Source organism: Macaca fascicularis, chromosome 2 (assembly GCF_037993035.2).
Source record: "Macaca fascicularis isolate 582-1 chromosome 2, T2T-MFA8v1.1".
NCBI classification, from domain to species: Eukaryota; Metazoa; Chordata; class Mammalia; order Primates; family Cercopithecidae; genus Macaca; species Macaca fascicularis.
The window spans coordinates 169,895,817-169,917,516 of NC_088376.1; the positions used below are offsets into that span (position 1 = coordinate 169,895,817).

The 21,700-nt window shown below is 44.5% G+C and overlaps 1 protein-coding gene across 23 annotated transcripts in view; it reads right to left on the reverse strand.

Moving 5' to 3' along the window:
* BOC (BOC cell adhesion associated, oncogene regulated) overlaps positions 1–21,700 on the reverse strand; it is a 76,990-nt gene that overhangs the window by 27,933 nt on the left and 27,357 nt on the right. For 20 of the 23 annotated variants that reach the window (XM_065539189.1, XM_015446420.3, XM_074033451.1 and 17 more), the window contains 2 exons: positions 9,920–10,097; positions 8,986–9,264 (listed from right to left, as the gene is read on the reverse strand). The exons of 2 other annotated variants lie outside the window; for them this stretch is intronic. In XM_065539189.1, the coding sequence (XP_065395261.1) occupies positions 8,986–9,264; positions 9,920–10,016 (376 nt within the window). In that variant the 5' untranslated portion in view covers positions 10,017–10,097. Of the gene's footprint in view, positions 1–8,228; positions 9,265–9,919; positions 10,098–21,700 lie in introns of those variants that run through there. One more of the 23 variants, XM_074033455.1, reaches the window with a different exon arrangement.

The window sequence follows — 21,700 nt, forward strand, 5'->3', positions numbered from 1 at the left end:
CAAAAGGCTCCTCACACTGTGTTTTGGCTCACTGAGTCAATATACTACATGCCCCTTCCCTTTTCTCTTAGCTTAGAAAATGAACCCAGGATTGTATTTAATCATTTGCCTGTGAATGCAAAGAATGAATTGAGGACAAGGGTGGAGTGGGTTGAGAGTCCTTAAGGGTGTCCTTGGTAGAAGATGCACTATGAACTTGAGGTCTATTTGGTAAATAGTGACCTCTGATAAATATAGAATGGGATCCCTGGCTGTTTGGGACAGACATTTGCTGCCAAGATGCTCTGAGCAGAACTTACACCACGGATCTGTCTGGGTACTTGCACCAGGGCTAATAGGATTAGAGTGGCCAACACCATTTGAAGATTTCACCAGAATATCAGGGACAGTTCTTATGAGCTATGAATTTCTGCCTGCATCCAGTAGAAAACAGAAAGCATTGATGTAACTTTGTCCTAAAGCTATAGGGTATTCCTTGTTCATTTCCTATTAAGATGCTCAAGTTGCTCAGCACCTTTTGAATCTCAGCCATCTTTCAGTCATTTTCTTGCCCAGCTGGCAAAGTAAAATATACATAACTTATGGTATGGAACAACTAAATTTCAAGCTCAAGCTGGCTCTCCTTTTCCAACTCCATCCCCCTGTGTGGAGCTGTCTCTCTGGCTCTCCCAGCCAAGGCAGGCTCACACTCCTCTCCAGCTGCACATCTCCTTCCCCTCCTGGGGCGGCTTAGGAAGCCACCTGTGTTTTCTTTCCCTCCAACCCTTCTTCTCACTGCCATCCCTTCATCCCAAAGCAAAAAGCTGTACAGGATTCTCTGACGCCCAAGCCAACACACAAATGTTTTTCCAGTTTGGAGCAAATGGCTCCTCCTGTTTTGTCAGGGAGTCGCTGGCTAACTGAACCAGACGGGGGCGGAAGTGGGGAGTACTGGAGGAAACACTCTGAAGCTTCTTTCTTAATCAGAAAGTGTTCATACCCAAAGAGAAAAGAGATGAGGAACAGTGAGAAATGGGGTGAGCGGCAAACAAGATGGAGAGAGAGAGACAATCACCTGGTGGCTAGATTAAGAATTTGATTTATAGTTTCAGCTACTTGGGAGGCTGAGGCAGGAGAATGGCGTGAACCCGGGAGGCGGAGCTTGCAGCGAGCTGAGATCCGGCCACTGCACTCCAGCCTGGGCAACAGAGCAAGACTCTGTCTCAAAAAAAAAAAAAAAAAAGAATTCGATTGAGTTCACCATGGAAATATCTCACTATGGAAATAAAACTTTCTATGGCAGTATCGGTGCCATCCCAGAAACGGAACGGGGCCTCGGTCTGAATACGCAATGTTAAGAGCTGAATTTGGTTGTTAAAGGTCTGAGAAAGGTATGCGAGGACTCAGAAATTAAAAATCAAGGTTGCTGTGTACACATTCTTCAAGGCTCACCTCCTGAGTCTTCCGCAATCCCCTGAAATGGAAATGAATCCTTGCTAGCCTCCAAGCGCCCATTAAAATCTGTTCACATCTCTGTCAGGCAACTCACTGCGCTGCCTTGCTTTATGACTAATGTGTTAACGAAGTCCACCTTCTCCATGAGACTGAGAGATGTTCAATGGCCAGGACCAGATCTTACTGTGCCCTGTTAGAAATTCTGAATGCTTCCCAATTCTTAGGGCACCAACGTCCAAAACATCCAAATATAGGAGTCAGCACTGGAGAATGAGTGCTTTGCTGTTTTTCAAGTGGGACTCACGAACTTTGGTCTTGTCTTATTTAACAGAAGCCTTTAGAAATAGAATGCATTAAGTTGGAAGGAACTGAGGACAAAATTAAACTAAAGACGTAGATTGTTAATTGGAGTAAGAAAATATATTCTGGGAAGAAAATTACAGTGACTGTTGGAAATGAAAGACGAATTCTTTTTATTGATTGAGTTCTTGCTCGCTTGTTTCTTCTCTCATCCTCTCCACCCTTACACTTCACCGAGGAGTTGAGAAAAAAAAACTTGAAAAAAAATCAAGATGTAGGTTTTTTTGTTTTGTTTTGTTTTTTGAGACGGAGTCTTGCTCTGTCACCCAGGCTGGAGTGCAGTGGCCAGATCTCAGCTCACCGCAAGCTCCGCCTCCCAGGTTCACGCCATTCTCCTGCCTCAGCCTCCAGAGCAACTGGGACTACAGGCGCCCGCCACCACGCCCGGCTAGTTTTTTGTATTTTTTAGTAGAGACGGGGTTTCACCGTGTTAGCCAGGATGGTTTCGATCTCCTGACCTCATGATCCACCCGTCTCGGCCTCCCAAAGTGCTGGGATTACAGGCTTGAGCCACCGCACCCGGCCTAGGTTTTATATATATATTTAAAAATCAAGACTAGGGGAAAATTAGGAAAGGATGTTCTTAATAAGATTGCCCAAATTAAACTACAATTTTGCTCTGAGACACCTGTGGCCAAAGAGAATCCAAACAATATGCCCCTGCCAAGGTGAGAGGGCTTCATGAAGCTGTTTCTGCAACGAGTGAATGCATCTCTGGTAGGGGCTGGGGCAACAGGGTCTCTGTATCTGCATCTTCCAAAGGCGCAGCTCCACCCAACGCTGAAATGCAAAGCATCCTGAGGTTTGGATGGAGTGCATGGCTCCATAAAGTTAAGGAATAGCCATTGTCCTGGCAGTGTGGAAACATCTCTGTCTAAAGGTGCCATTAATGATTCTGGGAGCTGGACTTAGGGAGAAACTAATTTCTTCACATTGCCTCCAAAGAGACATATTCCAAAAGAACTCCAGGCAGGTGGTGTATTTCAGGTGGACAGTCGGGGACTGTGACGGCTAATTTCCTGTGTCAACTTTGCTAGAAAATCTTTTACTTTGAGTAAAATAATTACCCTCCCTAATGGGGATAGGCCTCATTTGATCATTGAGAGTATTAATAGCAAAGACATGTTTTCCAGAGAAGACAACACAGAAAACATGCCTGAGTTTCCTGCTTTTACCCTCAAGACTGCCATATCAATTCTTACCTGAATCTACAGCGTGCACGAGCTAATTCTTTACAACAAATCTTTGTATAATATATAATTATACACATACAAAGTTAAATATATTACACATATGTACATGTATTATATATAGATATATACATATATATGTGTGTGTATATATATTATTGGGTCTGCTTCTCTGGAGAACCCTAATACAGAGATAAAGGAAGCTAGAAATATTTTAAGAAAGAAATGTCTACGGTGGTCCTTAATGGACTATGGACTATTCTAGTTCACAGTCAGAACCTAGATGACCTTAGTGAAGTGTGTGATGGGAATTAGAGATTAGGGGGGCTGAGCAAAGAGACACGGCTTCTGTTTGTAGAATTCGCCATGCTGAAGGCCAGGGTCAGTCCAGCCTGTCAGTGCAAAACAGCAGCTGTCCGTATGGGGCAACAGCTGAGTGGGCAGCAGAGAACCCGCAGGAGCGTCAGTGAGCAGCTCTGCGGGCTACACTGACAATGCACCGTGACACCGTAGCTGCTCTAGAAGGCGGCTGGGGGTGGGAATCTGAGTTAGAGAACACATGTATATAAGGACTAAGAAAGTCGCAGGACATGGGTTAGTTCTCTCTTTATAAGAAGCCAGCCCTCTATTGGTTCTGGTTGTGACTGGAAGCTCTGCCACCCTCTGGACTGTCTTCCTAAGAGTCACTCCCAGAATGGAGCTGGGCAGCACAGCACTGGACACAGGCTTCAGAGCCTCCAGAAAGGAGACACTCCAGAAATATCTGACAACTACATGGGCAAACAAATAAAGCCTGGGATTTCTAAAATGCTCTCAAATACTAATATCATACGTTCTCCCATTTAGCCTCAAAAAACCCATGAGACTGGTGATGTAATTATTGTGTTCATTTCACAGCTGTGGCAGTCTAAAGACCAAGTGATTTGCTGAAAGTCATGGAGCACGTAAGTGGCAGAGCTAAGGCTTAAACCCAGAATTTAAAACTTTTTTTTAGCTTCTTGTTTTTTCCATTATACCAGTTTGGCTCTTCATTTTATTTGTGGGTTAAATTAAATTACGGTGACAAAGAGTCCCTGGTCACTTTGGACATTTTCTCAAAGTCAGAGAGTCATGAGGATGAGTGGCGAGGGGGACTCCTTCCTTTCTTGTCAGCCACCTCACCTGCTGATCTCTGATGCCAGAGACAGGGTCATTCAGGAGTATATGCCTGGCCTTGGCACTAGGAGGCCTTAAGGAGTGGTGACCGATCTGTTCACAATTACACCAGCTGCAACTTAAGACTTCACATTAACTTGAGGACTAAAATTCCCAAGTTTAGAATTATAGGTAGCTACCTAGTTACCACCTGTTTTATTTCCAGCTACCAGGGATGATGGGAGAATAAAATTATCAAAAAATTTTAAAGGTTAAAAATAAATAATTATTCATGGTTGACTGTTAGAAGTAAGGGATTGAGAACAGCTCTCCCATTGCCAGCTCTGATGAGTCGGTTGTGACTCCTTGCCATGCTGTGTTGAGAACAGGCCTGAGGTGGAACTCAGGGTCCAGTACGAAGGAGTGAAGTGCTCCCTGGCAGGTGGCAGGGTCTGCGGTTGGTTCAGGAGCGGAGCTGAGCTGTGTAGAGCGGTTGGCTGCCTGCTGTGAGGCTTGTAAAAAGGGAAAGGGAAGTGAAAGGAAGGAGTTCAAAGTTAAAAGCATTTCAAAAACCAAGAATTAGACAAGATGATCTGAAGCGGGGCATTAGTAGCAAGAGAGATTTATTTTTTTTAAAAGTTTAGGTTAAATAGGAAATAAAAAACCCTTCACAGAGGAGAGTGAGATGGGCATCACCACAGAGCATGCAGCAGCCATTACCCACATGGCCAGGACAACCCGGGGTGGAGGGAGGGAGACAGCAAAGCTGAGACTCTTCAGGTGATTCAACTTCTGACTCCATTTTACTGAAAATCAAAAGATGATGTCACCTGGTCAAGGTGAAGAAAATTACTCTGCTAGAGGCCTCCTCCCCACCCCTGAATCCTCCAGCCTGGTCCTAGGCCCCATGACCTATAGCTCCCAGTGATTTCTAGAGGCTGGATGGAGGAGGCAGCATCTTGCCAGGTAGGCCAGACAGCAACTGCTTTGTGCGAAGATGAACATGAGAAAGCATGGAGACGAGGCCAGAGGAAAAGGAAGCCTACCATGCTGAGTGTGTGTGGGTGTGCATGTGTGTGCACCGGCAAGCCGCTGCCCAGTCTTTCCTCTAAATGCAGACCGTGCCTTCGGTAATCCCGTCTACCACTTGGCCTCCCTCATACATCAGCCAACCAGCAAAACACAGCCCCTATTCTGCTCAGGAATGTGCTTTCAGAAACTTAATCTACTGCTGCGTCTGGGCCAGATCCCCCAATGGCATTAACCCAAAGACAGCACCCCTTTCACTTGCCCCCACCCGCCTGCCCGCCACCTCGTCACTGCCTCCTGCAAGCTTTGCAGTTCCACTCCACCAACTCCCTCTTTTCCATGACACAGCCCCCCATGCCTGCTCTCTCAACTTTCAGCACTTCTTCTTTCTAGTCAGGCCCAAACATTTCGCCTTTTGATTCATGTCTAAATGACAAGCCAGTAGTTCTTGGCTTTCAAATAAGCCCAGCTCGGCTTCTGCACAAGCCCCTTCTTCTCTCACTGTGCCTTCTTGGGTTGCAACCAAACACTTCCCTTTGTCCTTTCTGCCAACCACAGATCCCCTCAAGCACCAGAGAAAGAAGCGGCCAGGAATATTCTTAGAATGAAGGCTAATAAATTGTCTCTCCTCACACAGATACACCTTGAAGCAGAAGCAGGGCTCCAAGATAAATCTTCCACTCTCCAATTCTCCCTCTCCCAAACAATAAAAGGTTCAGCCTGGCTCCTAATTAGGCCAAATGAATGGTTATGGTCTTGAGTCTCCACAGCCTTGTGCTGCCCATTTGCAGATAAAACCTCCCTGTTGGATGAGCAGTGTTGCTCTTTAAGGGCACACGCGTTGCTAAAAGGCACATCTCATTTGTAATAATCAACAACTGGAGGCGCCCTAATTGCCCAGCAACAGGAAAAGGGTAGAATTCTGGTAGATGTTCTAGGACCATTAGTAATTATGATCATAAGAACTGACAGGGGCTGGGAGGGTGGATTAACTAGGAAGGGGGATGAGGGGATGTAGGGCATGGTTACATGGATGGACACACATGAAAAATGTATCAGTTGTATCAGTTGTTCACTTAAGATTAGTACACTTTGTGTACTTTACTGTATGCATTTTATTTATTTGTTTTTTTGGAAACACATCACATTTGTAAGAGGCTTGCTCACCCCAGCCTTGGCCTCTTGGGCTCAAGCAGTCCTCCCACCTCCGAGACAGCTAGCAATACAAGTGCACGCCACCATGCCTGGCTATTTCTTTCTTTCTTTTTTTTTTTTTTTAATTTTTGTTCCTAGGCTGGTCTCAAAATCCCGACCTCAAATGATCCTCCTGCTTCAGACTCCCAAAGCGCTAGGATTACAGGTGTAAGCCATATTGTAATAATTATCTCTGGATCTCTATGTGCCAGGCCTTGTATGCATTTTATACTCAATAAAAAAGTAAACATGGTCATATGGCCAATGGAGAATGCTTATCATACAACATCAAGAGAGAGAAAAGAACCTGTATATTTGTTGTATCATCACAAAATAAAAACATGAGGAGGGACAAAGACTGGAAGGGCATACTCCAAAATGATAGTGGTGGTTATATGAAGATAGCAGGCTTAGGAGAGATTATTTTCTATATATCCTAAACATTCTATAATGCAATTACAATGTGAAAATATGAAAGTGGAGGTGGGAAGGGTACAATGATAGGAAACGTAGTTCTGACCTCAGCCCTTCTTGACTTGATGAGATGACCTACCTCTGCACCATCTACCTTCCTCACCCAAGCCTCAGAGCAGCCCCCGCCCAACAAGCACAGCTGGAAGGGAAGGCCTCCTCCTTCCCTGAGCACTCACGGGCTGCTTCCCAGAGGCCAGGCACTCAGATTCCATGGGTGCTCCTTCTGCCACAAAGAGGAGTGGCTCCATTGTGAGGGGGTGCTCCGAGATGCAGCCCAGTGTCAGCCTGGCTCCTCAGGGAGACAGCTGAGGACACACTCTGCCTTGCCTCTGAGTAAAGGGCAGGGCTGTTTGACTTTCCCAAGAAAAGAGGAATCCTGATAGCCTCCATTCCGCTGACCCATAGAGTGAAGCTCCTCCAGAGATCTGGGGACCGGAGGGCACATAGGGGCTTTCCTCCATTCCCTTACTGCTTCTCCATCCCTCCCTACCCTCCTCCTGGGACTCAAGCTTCACACACCCCAGGGAACCCAACTGCCTTGGATAGAGGGGCATTTCAAAAGTTTGCTGCCTTAGGTAAGCCCCATGATGCAGCACTGCGAACCTCCTGGAAGCACGCCATCCACAAGGGTGATGATGATGATGATGATGGCGACGTGGACGCCCAAAGCAGGGCTTTCAGGGATAAGGGGGTGCTGCTGAGTCATGAGGGAACAAGCCCTGGAAATCTTCTCAAAGTTTAAATCCAAATACCATTAAAGTCTCAACAAGTTTCCCTATTTTCTACACCTCAGGCGCCAGGAAAGGGGCCAAATTGGAGGCAGTTAAAGTTTCCTGGCCGCAGGCTCAGCATATAAGAATGGGTATCAGGGGTGCTCTCCAGTCTTCAGTGGTGTGTTGAATCCATCACGTCTCATGTGCCCATACATACAATGGGTAGAAAATCATAGTATATGTGTTGTGTCTGGAACACAGCACACCAAGTGGCAGTCATATGCAACGGTAGGACGTCTATTTACTCACTTCCATCTAGCCTCATAGAATGGGTCCTCGTAAGGTAGAATAAGTATAATGGCAACTAGAAACACCTGTCTTGGTAAGGCTCCTCCTTACCAGCTATGACTATGTCAAGTCACTTGGCCTTTACTTTGCTCTGTTGAATCTTTATAATACACACTCAAGTAATTTTGTAAAAACTACACCTTTCACAAGCATAAAAGAAATAAGAGTGGCCATGAGGACGGTCCATCAGTGAGTGCATGGAAATGGAATTTACCGGAATTATTCAGTTGGGAGGGACCTTAGAAGCCATTTGGCCCTTGGTTTCCACATGTTGGTCTGAGGACCTATGTTCTTTGTCACATAATAGGAAAAATTATCGGTCAGAGATAACACAATTTCTATATCACAAATAGAATGTCTACAGACATAATGGTTTTAATAAACTATCCTATACTGAGCATAACAACATGAATAAAAGAATGGCAAAACCAGAAAAAGAAAAGGTAGTATGAAGTCTTCTCCTGGCATTTTCCTTGGTCCAAACTGTCACCTCATCTCTTCCTTGTTTCTTTTCTCTGTATCCCTTTATCCCTCTGCCACACAGTTTCCTTTTCATTATGTTCTAGTATTTATATTCCAGGCCTTTGGACTATGCTTGCCCCTCACAGAGAGACAGAGGGCCAAGTCTGGGCTGGGTGGGCTCTGTCCACACTACACATGGCCCTGCCCATGTCTCTCGGTGTCGGTGTCCTGTCTCTCCCTGCTCCGACTGTATAACTATCGTGAGAATGGAGGGAGGGGACTGGAAGGGGCATGGGCAGTTGGGACAGTGCACCTGCAGCCACAGATGACCAAGTAGGAAGGCACGGCATGGCCCTGCTCTGGGGCCCAGGGAACAGTTCTGCCATGTCAAGAGCACTGACCAATTCCCCTCTCTGTAGACACTCACTCCAGATACAGCCTCTACTTGGAGTGAGGTTTTCCAAGGGCACAAGGGTCCCCCATGACTGGGCATTACGAGGCAGCTACCGTTCTGATTTGACATTTCAGCAGTTAAGGACCATTTTATGCTGAGACTAACAAGAGGCAGCATGGATGGTGGGGGCTTCAGGGTGGGAAGAGACGAGGAGGGACTGCACCATGGCAGGGAGGCAAAGGAGCAGACTCACTGGCTAGTGTCACAGTGGCTGGCACGCTGGCCACAGCCCCCGCAGGCATCCGGGCCACACACTGGTACCGTCCCACAGTGTGGTTGTTAAGGGCAGTGATGACGAGGGTCCCATGGGTGATGAGGACACCCAGAGCATCATCCGAGCCATTCAGCTCCTTCCCATTCAGGCGCCAGGTTACATTCATCCTTGGGGGCTCCACGACACAGCCCAGGATCACAGTGCCTCCAGGCTTCTGGACGGTGGATGCAGGCTGGACGGTGACCTGAGGGACCTCGTCTGGAGGAAGAACAGGGATGCAGCAATGAACTGATGCCCCCAAGAAAACAACATCACGTTTTTAGAAGCATTGCACCCAGGAAGTCTTCCAGAAGTGGTCACCAGAGAAGCTGGTCTTTCTCCGACTCTACTGCTCTTGTCCATTTCCCAACCTGCCTTTGTTCCCAGAGAGTAGATGTGGAGTGAGAATGTATTGTAAAGGCAAGAGCTTGGGCTTTGCGTTTGGACAGACCTGAGTCTGATCCCAGTGCCACTACTTCTGAGCCATATGACTCTAGCCTTTTGAAGTGTCAGTTTCTTATCTGTAAAATGAAGCTAATATTGCTTGTCTCACAAGGTTGTCATGAGGCTTGCAAACAATATGTGTAAATTGCCTGCCATGACATTGTACAGTAAGTGCACAACAAAAAGCAGTTATTATTATTACTTCTCCTCCTCCTCTGGTATAGCTTTGAAATGAGTCAAATACCAAACTATAACCAATATGATGTTGCTGGGATCATGTCTCATCTTGTATTCTTGTGTCCCTGAAGGCCAATGGGAATCAAGTGTTCTTCGAAATCCAGGTAAAGAAGGCCTTTTTAAAGAGTTATTGTAGAATGTGGAATGTTTCCATTTGACTGTAAGGGCAGGGAAAGGGAAGGAAAGCACTCACTCAAGTCAGCAAAGCAGCCTGCTGTGGCTAAGAGGAGGCAAGCCAGTGTGACCTCAGGCCTTGTTCCTCTCCACGCCGTCACTGTCCCACGCAGCATGGTGTATCACAAAGGTCTGAAGCCAACGTTCCATAAGCCGCCAGGGTCACACAAAGAGATACTGCCGTCCCCGGCAACACTCTGTTGTAAGAGAGAAAGGGAGAGCAATGGCCACGATGAGGATGCCTGGGGTGCACCTGTAGTGGCCATGGGGCCTGGCTTTGTCCCTTGTTCCCTGTTGGCAACATTCAAAATAGAGACCTGGTCATGCTGCTGGAAGACCAAAGAACACTATCATGCCATTTCTCATCTAAAAGAAGCTTCTTACAAGTTGCCTCCTTGAGCTCTTTCTCTAGCTAGAAGGTGATTTTATTGTAGTAAGAATGCTGGAGTTTTGCCCAGTGGATGGACAGCAACAAGGATGAGGGGCAGAGGATATAGAGAGGCGTAGCCTGCAGCCATATCCATGGCACAGGACAGTGACTATCTGGCACAGATGCTAGAACAGATGAGATTATTCTTACCGTTTGCTTGCAAAAGGCCAGCTGGTCACAGTCATGTGCCCTGCCATGTGGTTAGTGCTGACTATTGTGGAACAGCAGTGCCGTGTGTGTGATGCATACTGAATGCCCTTGCAGGGAATGCTACTAAGTGAATGAATCCTAGAGTCTCAGTGACTCATGAAATATTTCCTGCTCTAATTTTCCTCACCCCAGCTCTATGCCTATATCCCTGTAAACTCCCTTTTATTCCTGCAATCACCCTACTCTACTCAGCTTGTCTGTAACATCTACTCCCACAGGTACAAACACAGCCCAAAGTCATAAGCCAGCCAAGATACTTCACTTTCTCAGGGCACAGAGCCTTGTTTTCGCTTCACTCACTAGCTCCCACTTCTCTCTGCTCCTAGTGCTAGAAATTTTGAACTTTTCCGTCTCCACAAAATCTGCACTCTTGATTACCCAAGTTGTATCTCCACCCAGAACAACACTGCTTTGAGGCTCAGACCACACTGCACCTCCAGCCATCTGACAACACACCTCAGCTATCAGCCACCCTCTCTGCCTAGAACAGTAGCATCTCCTGTTCCAGAAGGCACTGTTTTTTTTATGTCTTTCTTAAGCTATGGTCCTTACAAGATTTATCAAAATCACATGGGCAAGTGTATATTCTAACACACACACACACACACACACACACACACTCTCTCTCTCTCTCTCTCTCTCTCTTCTGTTAAAGCCAAACCCAAGATTTTTGCTTCTGTGCTTTTCATTGATGGGTTTATAGAACATTAACAAACAAGGATGGGTTATCAACAGCCTTATTAGGCAGGGAGGCATTGAAATGAGTTTGGATAATGTTGAAGGTGACATTCCAGTGATCTGCACAGTGGATCATTCACCTGTGGCAATATTAATAGTATATTTCTAGAAGTGTGACATACATTTAAAACATTAACTCTTCTAGATCAATCTACCTAACCAGAGACTCTCTCAAAGATTTACAGTCACCATTTAAAACTCAGGAGAAGCAGTTAAGCTTCTCAACTGAGAGATGTGTTGTGCTGGCCAGTCCTGGAGTTCAGGCTGCCCACAGAGACTGCTGTAAGAAACGGGAGACACCCAACATGCCTGACACAGGGGACTGTTGCTCTGTGTTGGGAAGTGCTTGGGATTAGCCTAAACCTTTCCCTTCCCCAAGACCTGTAGTCCTTTGGCTTTCTGCCTGGCTGCTGAGGGAGTGAAGAGGGCCATATCCACACTGCTTTCAAACCAGATGGAGGACCCCAGCCCCTAGCATTCTGTGGATGCTCAGCATGTTTTCCAAGAGTTCTTTCCCAGTGGTTCGTATTTCCTCCATTTGCCCATGACTTCGACATCAGAGGACTCACAAGACTTCAGGACTACTCTGAGATAGGACAAGGAGACATTTTCTAAAAGGGATTTGAAAGAACATTTTTAAACAAGTTTTTCAAAAGTTATTTCCTAGCAAGTTAAGATAATTTCCCGTTGGTGTAGAGAGAGAGCTTTTGCTCTTTTTCAAACAATCCAGTAAATCAAAGGGTCATATTATTGGCAAAGTAAAATTCATGAAAGCTGCAAAGGATGTGAGTACAAATGGAGCTGGCGGTGCCTGCCACTACTCCAGGAACTCACTAAGCTCTTATACAACGTATTTCCTTTAACCTTCTCATCAACCCTGTAAGGCGAGGACTATATTCCCATTTTACAGGTGAGAAAATTGAGTTCCAGAAGTTAACTTGCCCAGGATCGCATAACAGTAGGCCTGCATTGAAACCCAGTTTGGGCTGATTCCAAAACTCTGTGCTTTTAATCACAATAGTAGCCTTTTTCCCATTTTTTCCCCCTGTCAGGGCTCTGTACCCAGTGGGTGTTTAGCAAACAGAGTTGATGTAGAACAGTGGGGCATTTTAACAGTGATTTCTAGAGGGAAAATTTACACTGAAAAGTAAGCTTTTGGTTTCCTCTCAATTTTCCAGATACTTGCTTTACTTCTCTAATTTGTTTTTCCCCACTGAGATAAGGTATTTATATAGATCATTGCATGAGTTCCCAGTTATGGGATTTTAGGGAACTAGCTTGTTCAAGTCATGCCCCAATTTCCCCAGCCCCTTAAGGAAATTGAGAGCAAATGTTCCTTCCATGCCCCAAGGAGGGAAGGAAGGGAGGGAGGAAGAGAGGGTAGAAGGGCGGTAGGGAGACAGAAAATGAACATAAAGTAATGAAGGGCAAAAGAGGACAAGCAGACAAAGAGGAATGGGAGGGTTGTTTCTTATCTGAGTACTGTGTGGCTACAAAGGTGTTTGGGTTATAAAAGCAACAAAGATTTTACTGAGGAAATTCAGCCCAGACCCCCTCCTGCTTAACGAGCAGCAGCCAAACAATTCCTGTTACTTCTGCACCTCGGTAATTTATAAGGTTCAAAATGGAAACAGATCCTGTTGCTGCTGCCAGCCACCATCCTGCTTTCAAAAACAACAAGGAGAAAAGAATTGGGAGTGAGAGGGAGTGAGAAGGTGCAGGTATCCAGAGAGGGAGAATGGAGTTAACCAATTAATCCCCACAACAGAGTTGTAAGAAGTACCATTTTAAGGACCCCAAAACAGGATGCGTGGGGTCTCATTCATGTAAAAGCAGAACTATGACCAAAAAATATGGCTATGTTTGGGGAAGGGTGGGGGCTTGGTCACTGGAAGTATGATGTATTTTATTTAGTATCTGGGGAAAGTGAGTTACTTTTTGAACCAAGTTACCTAGTGAGTTAGGTTTAGAAAGATAATTCTAGAAATTTCAGTTATCTGAGAACTTTATTTTAATGTTCAGGGAAAAAAGGCAAGTAAGGCTTAAGCTGGAGAACCTAACTGCAGTATAACGTTGTCCCATTGTGAAATGAACAAAGTACAATTTCAAAGTTGGGTGAAGGCAACAGTAAGGCCTATTATTTTTCTTGGCAATGCAAAATATATCTAGATCCCTTCTTATTTTCCTCAGGCATTTTCTGAGAAAAAGGGGAGAAATCAAGAAAAAAATATCAAAATCATTTGATTCCTCATTGAGGTCTAGGTACTTGACAGTTTAAAGGGTTATTTGGACACACAAGAAAAGAAAGAAAATGGGTCTGAGACATTTAACTGCTGACATACATGTTCTCCACTGAAATAATCTCTTCCAAACAGATGTTTTTGAAACTTTCCAAAAACAACAACAACAAAACACACTCTGGGGTTAAGACCAATCCTGAGAAACTGTAGCCTCAGAGTATTTATTTTTTGAGAAAATTACAAACAACTGAGAGTCGATCATCATCAGGAGGAGGCCAGCTCCACTTCCTCCCAAGAGGGCTGGCTGACTAACTGGACCAAGAGTGAGACAACACCACAAAAAAGCCGCCGGCTCATCCCCCGGACACCCATGCCAAGGCAGCTGTCTCAGAAAGGGAAGCTTCTATGATCTAAAACACAAAACATGCCCTTTGGATGTCCCAAGACCGATAACAAAGGTGAGCTGAATAGGAGAGAGTGTGATGTAGCAGATAGCACAAAGAGACTTTCTTAAAAACATTCTTCTAGTGGCAAGAATACGATCTGACAAAGTCTTTTGTTCCATTGGTTGAGAGGGACTAGCTACATGAAAAAGAAAAAATTCCTGCTCCAAGTTACTTTTTTTTTTTTTTTTTTGCATGCTCCCAATTTTGTAGAGTAAGAATCACCTTTCCCAATTGTCTTAAAAGAAGGGAAAGCTTTGCTCCTAGAAGGTGATGCCAAGTGTCCGGGGTCCAAGTGTTGGCAGCCCCCTATCTCAAGAAAGAGGGTAGTACCCCTGCACAGAAGAGAGGCATTGAGGCAAATATTGGGGAAATAAATGAATTTAGTTTTCAGAGGGCTGAATATGTGAGTTTAGATAGACTTAGGAGAAGGAATTAAGAAAGAAAGGTTTACTGAGGAGGCTGAGGTAGGAGTATCACTGGAGTCCAGGAGTTTGAGGTTGCAGTGAGCTATGACAGGCATTGCACTGCCCTCCAGCCTGGGCAACAGAGCAAGACTCTGTCTTTAAAAAAAAGAAAGAAAGCTTATCAAAACATCAGGTTGTATACCTTTAAATAGATACAAAAAACAAAGGCCATTTTTACTTAAAAAGTTGTACTTGACACATAGACCTAATTAAAAAAATTTTTTTTTTTAATTCGGAGGGACCTCAGAGAAAATAAAAAAGTATCCCAGAGTAACGCCTAACGTGTTTTGGGTGTTATGAATGACGTGTCAAGGCTGAATGAGTCTAAGTGATTTGCAGAAGGTCTCCCAGCTAATTCAGAAGGGAGACTTAGGGCTACAAGTCAGGTCTTTTCACTCCTAGTCCAGTGCTCCTTTTACTATCTTAACACTACCTCCTAGCAAATTGTTTCTGGAGCCACATTAACCAACTGGCTAGAAACGGTTTCAAAGCCAATTTTAGAATGTTTCTGAATTTACTTCCTTATACATAAGAATAATGTCACCTGGATCATTGTCTATAACAGTAACTTTCTGTGTGATCATTTTTATCCTTTTGTCATCTACATTCTAATCTATAAAAATCTCCTACTGTTCATTGCACAAGCCCCTTCTGTAGAATTTTCTGCAATGATGGAAATTTCCTATATTTGTGCTGTCTAAAGCATTAGATAACTACTAGCCACTCAGGGCTACTAAATTCTCAAAATGTGGCTAATGTGACGAAGACACTGAAGTTTTAATTCTCTTTAAATTTAATTTAAATAGCCATATAGAGCTAGTGGTTGCCCCATTAGACAGCACAGTTCCAGACTAATGTCTAGAACACTCTGACGTCAAATAGGGGAGAAAAAAACAATGGTTTTATGTTTTTGAGTATGAGTCATGCTCTAGCCAGCCTCTAACTATATTTTACCTTATTCCTCATCCAAATTTTGTGAATGAGTCTTCCATGAACAAACGATGTGTGCCTTGACTTTTAATTATTAATATTATTGGGAAGAAAAAATATTGCTATACTCTACCACATACAACACAATATGCAAGGTACTGTGAGTACTAGAAAATGGATTCAGTCCTTAGGCGCTTAAAGCAATATTTGGGACATAAATCCACTAGCACCCAGCAAATATCCACAAGCTCCTCTTCATTTCCTAGCCTCCTCTGCAGTGAGCTTAGGGCCATGTGACTAGTGCTGGCCAATGAACATGTGTAAGTGAACTTCACATGTCACTACTGGGCCATGGCGGTTAAGAGATTGACAGCTGCTTCCATCTTTGCCTCGCCAGTCTGGTGACCATATGTCACATGGTTCAGAAAGCACAGCTAGCTATAAGATCCAAGCAATTAGCTCAAGATGTGACATGAGAAGAAATAAACCCTTGTTGCACATAACCACTGACATTTTGTGATTATTCTCCTGTAACAGCTTTAGCATTCTTTAATACGTTCACTGATCAATTTAGTCACCAATGTGAAGTGGCAAATGAGAGCAGAGGCAGAAGAGAGTTTTCAGTTCAGATCTTAAGGGAAGGTGTTCTGGAAATAGGATTTGAAACTGGGCCTCTTGAGGTATATACAAGCAAGGGGGATGAGGGCACAGCAGGAAGGTGATACTGACCTGGTGGGAAAGCTAGTCTTGTGTTTGCAGGGTGGTGAGGGTGGTGTGCCAAGCAGTTGGCTTTATCTGTAACAGTGGTCTCCAAACTTCCCTAATTCTACGACCACCTGAGTGAAATGTTCTGGGCAAACATCCCTAATATGTGCATACTTCTTTACTTATAAATACATGTACTGCAGAACTAAAATGTTAAAAAGAGTAGGTAAAAATGAAACCATATTTTAATAACTCCCTAACCATGACTGTCTTAAAATATGATTAGCTAATACCTTAAGGCAGAACGCCTATTTAGGATTAGTATCATCGCTAATGATATGGGTGTAATCTCTTTCAAATAGTCTGCTTGACTGTTAATTATTTTGTTGACTTCTCATCAGAAGTGATTCCATTATCATTGTTTTTACTCCCTCCTGTGACTTGAAAAGGGTCAGCTCTGCTGTTTTCTTCCTGTTTGCATGTGCTTGGATTATCAGCCTTCTCTTCAACCCAGTTTCTTTGTAGCAATCTCTTTAAGCCACTTGTCCTTTTGTGAGAGTTAATTTAGTTAAACTAAATAATATAATCTGTAAATCCACTTAAGGGAGAACAGGAAAACTGGGGGAGTGAATGGACGAGTGAGGCCTCCACACTGTCAAGCCGTTTACCCATGGAGATGCCTGGGACACTGTTGTGACACATGACAGCCTAATGTACAGACCGAATGCGCCACTGCCAACCCCTATATTAAATATTAGCAAAGCTGAATTTCTTTCCTATTCCTTTTTTAGGTAGAAAAAACATTAAAGGAATCTCTACTATTATCTTACAGTGCTCCAACAGAATTGCTTATATTTTTTCCCCTTGGCACTTGCACCCCACTTTGGAGACTTACCCAGAAGAATGAAAAGAGACAAGGTAGGACGCTGAGATTGGGTCTTACTGTGGAAGACCAGAGAAAAGAGTTTAAAATACCACAGAAGGAGAGGAGTTAATGATGGTTTGTGAGCATGGGAATATATAATCAAAGTGGCATTTTGGGGAGTTTAGCAAAACCTGGGTTCCTCTCCCTGAACCCAGAATTTATAACAAGGTGCTAACAAACAGAGCCTATTTCCACTCACCATCAAGGCAAGCAGAAAGCAAAGGAGCCAGGATAGAGCATCTTTCCTTGGGGAGGAGCCCCCCACAGAGAGAAGCCACCTCTGCCATCTCAGTCAAGGGGAAGGGGTCTTATCTCTTGATTTGCCCATTGAGCTTTTGGTAAAACACGTCTAATCCTCTCCCAACTCCAGCACTGGAGGAAAAAGTTACTGGGGAGTTTTGTCACTCATACCCCTTCCCCAAAATGACCTCATTTCTTTTAAGAGATTTTTTAAAAAAAATCTACAAATCTACCCATGGTGTGAGGGGCTTTATTGCTAAACTGGAAAACTGAAAGAAAAGGAAAACCACTTCCTTTCTTCTGCACTCCGGGCTCAATTCCCCACCTCTGTTCCATATAAATTCAATTTGACAACCCTGCTAATTGGATAAACGCAGCTCCTACACTCCTAGAAGGCCGTTCTCTTTTTTTTTGTTTTGTTTTTGGAGGGCTCAAAACAGGGTGATTGTGCTGTTCTTTAACACGAATTCCATCTGCTTTATTTCTCTCTCTTCATTCAGAGCTCCTCTTGAATATTTATGAAGCCTTCCCTTCTCGCCTCTCCCCTTTCTACCCCACCTCCACCCTTCTTCCTCCCTCAACCTCCCTCTGTCCACCCTGCCTCCAGCCTCCTCCTCTCTCTTCTCTGAGCCAGGACAAAAACCTTTCAAATGGCCCCCCCTCCTTGCTTTAGATAAACACAAGCAGTGTCAAGTGTGAGGAGTAGGGGGAGGTGGGGAGGGGGTTCAACTGCCAGTCAAGCCACTGGCCTTCAATGCGGCCCTGGGGCCTACCCTAATCTGCTGCATGCTTGCCATATGGGGGCTGTGTTGCCCCGGGAAACACTAACAGGCAGAACGGAGCTTAATAGAGTCCATATTCATTGTAATGCAGTGAGATAGCTCAAGGCACCACTGCCCCTTCCCGGTTTCATTCTTCTGTTTCCCACTTTCTTTCTGTTTTTCCTCCTTTTTTTCTTTCTTTCTTCCTTTCAAAAGGTCCTGGTCCCCAGAGAGCTCTAATCTAGAGAGGCTGGGGCTGCTGGAAAGGCTGGACTTTGGGGTTAGGTGTGAGGACTACCATGGTGGTGTTGTGGGGGTGGGGAGAAGTGAGAAGTAGGAGTTCCCGGGAGAACAGAGGGGGAGAGGGGTGCAGCATCCACACAGGGCCAGGAACACTTGGTGTTGTGTGTGCAGGTTTGAGTCTGTGCACACGTGTAAGGGAGTATGGCTGGGTGAGTGTGGTCTCTGGAAAAGCACCCACCCATCAAGGCCTTCGGGGACAGAAACCTTCATATTTACTTAGCCAACTATGCCTAGGTATTTCTGACATTCTCTCTCCTGAATCTCACCCCAGCCCTATCTCAATCCCAGTCAACACAAGGTCATTAAGGCCAGTGACACCTACGTTCCTGGCCTGTGGCCAATTCTCAGCTCTCCAGTGGCCTTTAGAAGTCACAGATGTGGTGCTAGAATGAAACCACTTTAGAAATAAACCCCTGTAGGGGCAGAGGATGCACCAGCCTGCCAAGTTTGGCCCATTTCCTCCTCTGGTTCGTCTGGCTCTGACTGAGGAGGAGGTGACAGTTGTGGTCTGCCACAGCCAAGCTAAGGGCCTAAGAGGCCTCTCTGCATTACAGGAGTGGGCTGTCCAGTAGGCTGGGCCTTGCCACAGGTATATCTGCTGGAAGTCAGGCTTGGGAATACCTGAGGTCTAAGGGCATCTTCCCCACCAGTGCTCAAAAGGGAGAGAGGAGCAGGGAATGTAGGAAGGAAACAGTAAATTTCTCCCATCTTTGCAGCAAAAATAAAATTCATAACCAAGATATGATAGAATTCCTCAAAGGATAGTTTTCATAAGTTGTAAAACCTAAAGCTATTTGTTCTGTGATTGTAAAAAATCACAAATTTAAATCAGGATAGAAAAAAAGGAAAATTAAAAGAACTTTCACGTATTTCCCCACAGTTGAAACTTTAATCCTGTGGTATTTCTAACACACAGAAGGAGCTCAATAAATGGTTCCTGAATGAATACGTGCTCCTGGAGTTTTACTACTGGTGACAAACAACTTGCAACGCTACCTGACAACCACAGTCAGGGCTAGGGGAGATGAAAATGGCTTTAGGAGAAGCAAAAGGCTCCTACTGTAGATGCAGCAATAACCCTGCCAGAGTGGTACAAGTATCTCACAGGTGTCCTTTGTTATCCCCTCCTCCAGTACCAAAGCCAGGTAGGCTAAGTCAGCTGAAACTGCTAAAACCAAGGCAGACACTGTGCTTGTTGTTGTTTTTTGTCTTCCAAGCTTGATATATTCCACATCCCCTGTTCTTATCCACTGCTGAGATGCATCATCAATCTCTAGTTTCCTAGCTCAACCCAAGGCCCTACATCCCAACAATCCTGCAGGGAATGGTACACTGGCTATTTCAGAGGCCAGGTACCATTTCAATTCCCGGCTCTCAAACCTAAGTATCATGTGGTTATCTGAAATGCTATCCAGAAGCCGGCCTCAGCTCCTTGGTCCTGGGTATGAACTCCCTGATGACTCCTGGAATCTTAGAAAAGCCAGAGTAGGTGGAGACACACAACTGAGCTGGGTCTAACGGGACTTTGCGAACAGTTAGCCTCCCTGTGGAAGCCTTCCCTGCAATTTCTTTTTTCTATACAGTCCGACTCTGGGTTACTGTGACTCAGCATATTTCATGGGTTACAGAGGAGAGCTCCACAAAAGGACAAGCAGAGATATCTGGAGCTCTCTGACAGCCAGTCTTGGAGCACTCTGGGGGCACCACGGAGCAGCCAAGCTCTTCCCAACCTTCCCTGCAAAGAGCACATGGGTCAGTAATCTTTCACTTCAGAAGCCTCTGGGCACCAAGTATGCGCTGAACCTGGTGACAAGGCCGCCATGTGGGCTGTGAGCATACAGGGGTGGGAAAAAGTGTCCCTAACAAGTCTGTGCAGGAATGAAAGCGTGTACAGTATGTGACATGGAAGGAGCCTGAATGGCCAACTCATAAGGAAAGCAGGGACAGTTACTCTAGTCTAAACCAAATCCTTGCCTTTTACGTCACTGCTCAGAGGACAGCCATTAATAAACCGCTTCTACAGACATAAACTCATCTACTCTCCTATCCTCCCTGAAGCCATGAAAAGATTTGCTGCCTACTGGGCTGCCCAACCTTGGAGTCATCTTGTCTCCTGCTTCTCCCTGGTTCTCCGCCCCAGTATCTGATCAGTTGTATGGACTCTACCTCTGCCATGAGCAGTGTTGTCCAACAGAAATATAATTCCAGCCCCCTATGTAATTTTAAATTTTCTAGTACCCATAAAAAAAACAGACGAAGATATTTTAATGTCTTTTAACATGATATATCCAAAATATTATAATTTCAACATGTAATCAAGATACAAATTGAGATGTTTTACACTTTGTTTTATGCTGTCTTCCAAATCTAGTGTATATTTTGTATTTACTGCACATTCAATTTAGACTAGCCACATTTCAGGTGCTCAACAGCCACATGGGCGAGTGCCTAATTTATTGAACAGCACTGGTCTAGAGCCCTCAAACTAGCTCTCAGGCACTCTCTTCTCTCCATCTAATCAGCCTCTGCATTGCCATCTACCTTCTTTCTAAAATATTAAGCTCAACCAAACAGTAAAAGATAACTGGGAAGCTACTATTCCTTGAGCAAGCACTTCCTATAGGCCATAGTCATAATTTATCGAATTTTATATTCTCACAGTAGCCCTGCAAGGTGTGTGTATGGTCAACCCATTTTATAGATTAGGAAACTGAAGTTCAGAGTGATTAAAATCTTGGCCAAGATCACATTGATGGTAAATCTCAGGGTGAGGATTTGAACCAGGTCTGCCTGATCCTAAAACCCTTGGTTCTTTTCACTCTACCATGCTGCTTTCTGTAAATTATGGCATAATAACTGATGGACTATTATGTAGCTATTAAAATGATAATTATAAAGCTCAAGTAGCAACATGAAAATAAATGTTTAAAAGATGAGAAAAGTAATATAGATCCCATTTCATAAAAAGCAAGTGAGCATCTGGGTGAGGCCTGAAACATTCTAAAAAGCAGCTGAGTTAAAAATTTGGAAGAATTATGATTTTTTTTTTTCCTATTTGGAGTTCAGTTTAAAAAAAAAGAGAATAAGTGAACAGATACATCTTTGATTGCTCCCCATCTGACTACGATTAAATAAAGCTCAAATTCCAATGCAAAGCCCTCCAGGCTTTTTATAACTGGGTTCCAATCAACCTTTCCTGTGTCTGCCTCCCGTAAGCCCTAAAATCTGTGGAGGCCGCATTTTCATACTCTGTTCCTTCTACCGGAACCACCTTTCCCTTCTCCCTTCATTCCACGCATGGAACTCCTAATTATCTTTAAATCTTACCTCAAATGTCACCTCTTATGAAGCGTTCTGTGGCTGTTCCTCATTCCGGTTCCTGTAGCATCTCACACACCTCATATAACA